Consider the following 7,700-nt stretch of genomic DNA (forward strand, 5'->3'; position numbering starts at 1 on the left):
CCACTGTCTGCATGTGTGTGTGTGTGTGTGTGTGTTACTTATGAACTAATGAGACCACTGTCCGTCTACGCATTTGTTTAGTCTGGTCTGGCTTGTAAGTGTCTGGTTCACAGTACCTGTCCCTCTTGTCCTTCATCTTGACCTGGGTCATATACACATATATAATGTACGGTATGGGGTGTTAGCAGTGCAAGGTCATAGGTGAGACAGTGTAGGAGTAAATGTAAACAGGTAAACAGTTTACAGTGACAGTGCAATACAGTCAATGTAAACAGGTAAACAGTGCAGTAGTAAAACATAAACAGGTAAACTAGTAACAGCTAAAGTGCAAATGCTAGACAGGAGGTGTAGTTTTGTTCAGCAGTGTTACAGCCTCTGGAAAGAAGCTATGAGTATGCTCTCAATGGTACAACAGTAGAAGTCTGTTAGAATCCTAGGACATAGGTGTGCTTTCTTCAGGGTTCGTAGAAAGTGAAGGCGCTGATGCGCCTTCTTCACCAGACAGGAGGAGTTGAGAGACCAAGAAAGATTTTCATTGATGTGTACCCCAAGGAACTTAAAGCTAGACACACGTTCCACCTCAGCACCGCTGATGTGGAGAGGGATATGTGCCCTGTTCTTGGCTCTCCTGAAATCCACAATGATCTCCTTGGTCTTCTGGGTATTGAATGCCAGGTTATTGTTTTTGCACCACATAGCTAGGTGCTGAACCTCATCCCTATATGCTGTTTGATCAGGCCCACCACTGTGGTGTCATCTGCAAACTTGATTATGGCATTGGAGGCATAAACAAGTGTGTACAGTGTTGAATAAGGTACACAAGTGTTTACGAATATGATTATGATTATCATTATAACACAATCATAGTGGTAAGTGAACGAGTCATTGCTGTGTTCACAGAAGTTAATGTAATTATAGGATAATGGACTTGTGTGTTATAGTTATACAGTATATGGTTATAGTTATGGTATTTAGCAAACCCTGTTGTCTAAAGCGACATACAAATAACAACAATACAAAGTTAAATTTAACAGTTTCAAACAATTTAAAAAGTTGGTAAGATTACATTAAGGAGAATAGCAATAATGAACAATAATGTCAATTCAATCAATAACCTAATGAAAATAAATGAATACTATAATATACAAACCATAATGCATGAGAAAGGCTTAATAAACTAAGTGCATGTTGAACAGATATGCCTTTAGACCCCTCTTGAAAGACCCACAACTATCACAGTATATATAATACGATGACATAACTGTGTTTGAAGCACAGTACTAATGCCTTCACTTACACTAATGTAAACTTCCAACAAAGAACAATCTTATACACATGATTAATCCTCATTGTGTAATTGTTTTTTTATTTTATTTAATCTTTTCTGCAATGACCCAGACTATTTTGAAAGACAAGGCTTATGTCATTAGTCTGTCCTTCACCTAGAGGCCAGTGAGTGGCCAAAGAGCGTACAGATACCTCTGGAGAAAGTGCAGCTGCAGCAGGCAGTCATCTCAAAGCCTCCTGTCTGGCAGGGCAGGGCAGAGCATCAGTCCCGTCTGGAGGATTAGTGCGCTCTGAGACCACAGCGCGGCACGTGGACAAGAGTAAAGTCACTCTGAGCGCCAGGGTGTAAGAGGAAGACTCACAGAGACAGGGAGTGTAGTTGCGCGCGTGTGAGTGTGAGGGAGAGGAACTTGACTTGAAGTCCCTGTCGCTAAGTTGCAACAGGCTGTAGAGGAACAGAAGGACAGAGCAAGACCAGTGGACAGAAGAATACCTGGCAGATACTGACAGATCAACTGGCACTAGACTAAGGGGGGAAACATCCATCCCTATCAGAGAGGCACAACCGTCCGCATCTGTGGAGGAATTGTGGGACAGAAAAATCTTGGCAGACCCAGACTGACAAACTGGCATAGACGGCAAAGGAGACAAACCCAGCGTTAGAAGAGTGTCTTGGATCACTTTTAACTGTCAGATAAGGATCTCTGACTGCACTAATGATACTGGTTCTACTTCCTTTAATTTCTGGAACTGTGTGGGCTATCTGTGTCGGGGCAAGTGCAGGAGCAACTCTACACTCTTTAATACTCCACTGAAGAAATGGCAGATGAGCCCTGTTCACTCTTGGACGGAGAGAAAACATTTTGAGGAGAAACCACAACCAGACGTTTCTTAGGTGCATTTATATGTCTTTGTGAACATTAAAGCGGAATTTGGAGTCACAGTCAGCTCTCTAGGCTATAGGACGCAAGAGCCAACAGACACACAATGCCCTCTCGCCCGAAAGAGCCCACCCCCCACATTGCCTGGACGGCTGAAGTCAAAGCGACCGAGGCAGAGAAGAGCGCAAAGATTGATGGGAAACATGAGGCCTCCGAAAGTGTCCATGAGGCCACAGAGGTGCAGCCTAAGCAGACATCTTTCACCCAGGCTGTTAACAACCTGTCCCACATGGACAAGGTGATGAACGACTTGGCGTTCGGCCGCAGGGTGGGATTCTATGAGTTACGAGGGGAGATTGGCAGCGGGAACTTCTCCAAGGTCAAGATGGGGGTGCACGACCTGACAAAAGGTAAGGTGCTCTTGCACCAGGGATGGCTTGTGTACTTTTTGTCTAATTAAATGGCATACCGGTACTTTGCTTTTTACACAGAGTTCTTACATATTTCTTCAAATACTGTTGTAATTTACATATTTTCTTACATTTCTTACATATTTGTAATCTACATGAATGTAACATTCAACAATATATTCAGTTATGCAACGGGCATAATACAAGAAATTGACTGTATGTTGCAATCACCATCTTATTTAACTGAAAACCATAGCTTAATATAACAAAAATATCAATTTCTATTGAAGTCACCAATGGCTAGCCTCCTGAAAGGACTGCATGCCCTGTGTACATCAGACACATGGCACATCCCAGAGGTCTTCCCCGGGCATGTTACGCTACGCTGTGCTCTGGGAGGACATGCTAGTGAGTTGAAGCAGGTCTCCCCTCCTGTCTTACGTCGTCAGCAGCACACACACACACACACACACACACACGTGGCTCTTGTCTCGCACACTGCTCAGTAAGTCTGTGGGCCTCCTAACTGGGTCAGAGCCTGGAGGGCAGGAGCCGACTGGCTACTGAGCAGCTGCTAATCCCCAGAGAGCTCACCAGGCAATGGCCCTGTAGACCCAGACAGGAAAGCAAGGTGAAGAAGGGAATGACTTGCTTCATCCATGAGGTCATGTCTTACATGTCATGTTAGATAAGTGTCTTTAGGTTCTATTAGTAAATATTGCATGTATTATATATTGTATTATTCATTCATGTATTTTGCTGTAGTTAATTAATTTTGTAATTGCAATGTTGTGTATGCGTAACGTGTAATATGTGTAAGATGTTCATGTAACCCTAGTTACACATGAACTTCTTATTTCAATTCTAATTGTTCATTCTTTCTCCTTTCTCCTCACTTTCATTCTCCTCTTCTCACTCTGGTTACTGTGACTCCTCTTTGCGTTCTCTCATCTTTGTGCTGCACATTCTTTTATGGCACCAAGAGAGGGTAGCTATCAAAGTACTGGACAAAACACGCCTGGACAAGCGGTCGCAGCGGATGTTCTCCTCCGAGGTGTCGTGCATGGAGAAACTGTCTCATCCCAACATAGTGCGTCTGTATGAGGTGGTGGAGACCCTGCACCGGCTCTACCTGGTGATGGAGTATGCAGGTGGAGGAGAGCTCTTCTCCCGCATCGTCACTAGGGGGCGTCTCCCTGATTTGGAGAGCAAGATGGTCTTCTCACAGATCCTGGCTGCAGTTAAGCACATGGTAAGCACACAGAATTGACATCCAAGCTGGTTTTCCTTCCGCTGGTCTCAGCAGCTTTGTGAATAGGTTTTAAGAGAAAACTTTTAGTTCTAAGAGTACTCTTAATGCTTAGATGAAATGCTATGTGAACACAGTCCCTGGTTTCTAAAACTTATTTTTAGTGCATAATATATATATTCGTATATATATATATGCATACTAAAAGTCATGCAGCCTAGTAATAATTGTACGGGCCCTCTGCCTGTAGCCTAAATATCAAGATACATGTTGATAGTTTTAATTTGACTCCACTGTCCTTTTCCAGAAGGCTTTCCTTTTATCTTCAGACTATTTTGATTCAGTTATTATTTCCATACCATTATTTGGCAAACTTTGGCTCTATAAATTCCCTTCATCTTTCTCCTTCCTTCCGTCCTTCCTTCCTTAACACCATCCTTTCTTTGTGTCCTGTCCCACAGCATGACAGCAACATTGTGCACAGGGACCTGAAGGCGGAGAACATCTTCTACTCCACCAGCCACTGCATCAAAGTGGGGGACTTTGGCTTCAGCACTGCGAGCCAGCCCAACGCTATCCTGAAAACCTTCTGCGGCTCGCCGCCCTACTCAGCCCCGGAGCTCTTCAGGGACAAGTCCTACAATGGCCGCTACGTAGACATGTGGGCCCTGGGCGTTCTGCTGTACTTCATGGTAACCGCCACCCTGCCGTTCTGTGCTACTAACCTGGGCCGCCTGAAGCACTGCATCTTGCAGGGCTCCTACATGATCCCCTCGTACGTCCCCGAAGGCTGCCAGCACATCATCCGCGGCTTGCTGAGGAGCGTCGCGGCCGAGCGCTTCTCTATGGCCCAGATGATGTCCAGCGCGTGGCTGAAGGGTGTGGAGTATACACAGCCGTACTCTCCGGTCTGCCTCACGCCCGCTCACCTGGCTGACCCCGCGAGGGCACTGAGCGCGGAGGAGAGCGAGGTGAAGGTAGCGATGGAGGAGATGGGCATCGGGCGGGCGCAGCTGCTAAATAACTGCCTGGGGACGGACGCGCGCAACCCCATCACGGGCACCTACCGCATCCTTCTGCACCGTGCCCAGAGAAGGACCACGGTGGAGGCGGCCGGGTACGATGTGTTCCGGCCCACGGATTTTCGGCCAGTCCGACGCTGGTCTGTTCCCATCACGGTTCTGAGGAAGGAGGCACCTTCAAATGTGTGCTCCATCCTTTAGGGCAGCTGAAAGCACACCTAGGGCCTCTCTGAAACTAGTCCCTACCCACTCCCCCTCCATTACTGAGTGTACTCAGGTGGGAATCACCCTCACAGCTAAATGAGGTTCCCTTGATTAGCACGTAGGGTATAATACTGCACTCAGCTAAGGGACGAACCTCACTCTACCTCAGTCACTAGGGGAAAGCAAGACGGCCACCATTCAACCCGAAAAAAGTCATATAACCATTCTAATGACTCCAAAGCTGTTAAGTTAAGGTAAATTAAGCTAAAAAACCTGCATAGTTCCCCTTTAATTTATGTGATCTAGGATTTTAATTGATCACTCCCAAATGGAATCACTGACCAAAAGGGTCCAGGAGGGGGCACTGGTGTTTCTGTCCAGTTCTTGAGTACACCATGTAAATTCAACTTTGTAACACTTAACACTAAACATTGTATTCTGATTGGAGATATTGTATCAGTATGTATGGATTTGTGTATTTATACATTGCAATGATAACACATTAAATTATTAAATAATATTACAGTTTTTTGTTAGATTTTTTGCTAGAATAAACCTCACAACAAAACAGCTATAACAGTAACACAAAACAATAACAATAATAACATATCTATTATATTACATGAATAAAACTGATTTAAGAAGCCAATCCACACACACACACACACACACTCACCCAGAAAATCAGTAATCTTTCCATAAAGCTATTACATTGTCATGAACCCTACCTTTATTTTAGCAGTTTTACACATTTAGTTTCAACCAGTGACTTCTCTGACATACCACTGACGTACAAATGTAATGTTCAGTGGCAATGGCAAAATGGCAAATAAAAAAAAAGAAATCAGTAAAACAATCTGCTGTCAATCATATCTGTCTCCTACACATAGCTTTTTCTGCTGGTGTGTAAGCTTACACATGCATGGACCTTTTGATACAGCATTTGTTGTATAGCATATTAACCACTTCCCATCAGTTCCTTGATATCCTACATCAGTACTGGCACTGTCTTGCAATTCACTGCTCCATTCCCACGTGCAGATTTATTGTAATGATCTATTGCTGTTTTATGCAATCCTCATAGCACTCGGTTCAAGGGTGGGCCACCTCGCCTTCCCTTTTCCTGTATTTGTTGTGTCAATATCCTCAAGCCATACTGTATTTTTTTAGTTCCCAGCCAGATTATGGCTCGAACAGTTGCCTTACCTTGAGACTATTTTGGCAGAACAGGAGAGTGCCATTGGTTTTGATTAGTACTCCCTGTTCTGTACCTGTCTTTCACTTGGTGGAGCCGTTCAAGATGGGGTATTAATGTTGCAATAGTGGTCACGGGAGAGGGAGAGGGAGAGAGAGGGGAACAGAAAGAGAAACAGACAAAAGAGAGAGCAAAACTATTGAAAAAAAACACTTGATACATCCAAACTTGCATCGCATGACCCTTTCGTCCATGTTTTTTTCTCTAAATGCACTGTTTCCGATGTGGGCCGATAAAGGCCTAAACTAACAAAAACTATTTAGCCAAAACAAAGATATGCTGCATCCGTGTTCTTAACCACTCTTTGGATTGATGATTTAGGCTATAAAGGGTTGTTTCTCTCTCTCTCTCTCTCTCTCTCTATCTCTCTCTCTCTCTCTCTCTTTTCTCTCTCTCTCTCTGCCCCTCTCTCTGGGTTAGACACATTTCTGCTTTAGAAGGCACTTTGGTTGATTGTTCTCCCGCAGGCACCTTCTCTCATTCTTAAACTTTTACTCATCTTTCTCAACATCATACGGACACTTGCACTACATCCTCACACATTCTACTTCCTCCCCTAGACATCTTATTGACGGCAGCTCTGACTGCAGTTATTTTCTGCAATAATTATTTTAAATAAATACATGTTAGGTGGCTAAGCCACTGTTGTCAGATAATTCGTCACACCTGTCACCAGTTCTTAACATTTTTGGGTTAAAAACATAATGGAGCTGTTTATTTCCCTGGAGCCTTCCTGTGCATGGCGCCAGTTGGGCCAGGTTGTGGGACCCCAAGCAGTTGTAAAGGGAGCACTGAGTGGGTGGGAGTTAAGCAATGGAAGAGCTTGACATAAACCTTTGAAATCAGCTAAAGTCATAAAAGTTGCTGTGGCAGTTACAGCTATATTTTGGTATGTGTTTCTACATGTGTGTGCGTGTGTGTGTGTGTGTGTGTGTGTGTGTGTGTGTGTGTGTGTGTGTGTGTGTGTGTGTGTGTGTGTGTGCGTGTGTTTGTGTGTGTGTGTGTTCGTGTGTATTTGTCTGGATGTGGGTTTTGTATTTGCATGGTCTGGTGCCAGTCACCAAGACAATGTATCAGCCTCTCATTGCTCCAAAACCATGCCAGGTTAAGTACATCACTGCTGCTGTCATGAAGCATTTCGAAAGGCATTTGTCTAACAGAACTGTCAGTCCAGCATCAACGCCCTTGTTGAAAATATGGGCATATACAGACACATATCAATGGACCCTGATCGGTGCAATTAGTTGAGATATGATTCGCTGGAGGAGAGATATGACTCAGTGGAGGAGAAATGTTTATGCTCTGCCTTCTTGGCACAAGAGCTTTGCATAGTGACTGCAGGCCATTGATATAAGTGGCCTAAATTGCAGCATTAGTCTCTATAATCAACAG

The 7,700-nt window shown here is 44.2% G+C and overlaps 1 protein-coding gene across 1 annotated transcript; it reads left to right on the forward strand.

Moving 5' to 3' along the window:
- The first annotated feature begins 1,606 nt into the window (after positions 1–1,606).
- Positions 1,607–5,854, forward strand: LOC125302385 (serine/threonine-protein kinase NIM1). The gene is made up of 3 exons (XM_048255543.1): positions 1,607–2,578; positions 3,562–3,830; positions 4,289–5,854. Exons 1-3 carry the CDS (start codon positions 2,275–2,277, stop codon positions 5,048–5,050), a joined length of 1,335 nt encoding a protein of 444 aa, XP_048111500.1. The 5' UTR covers positions 1,607–2,274; the 3' UTR covers positions 5,051–5,854.
- Positions 5,855–7,700: the final 1,846 nt, after the last annotated feature.

The sequence above is a fragment of the Alosa alosa genome, chromosome 1 (genome assembly GCF_017589495.1).
Source record: "Alosa alosa isolate M-15738 ecotype Scorff River chromosome 1, AALO_Geno_1.1, whole genome shotgun sequence".
Taxonomy (NCBI): Eukaryota; Metazoa; Chordata; class Actinopteri; order Clupeiformes; family Clupeidae; genus Alosa; species Alosa alosa.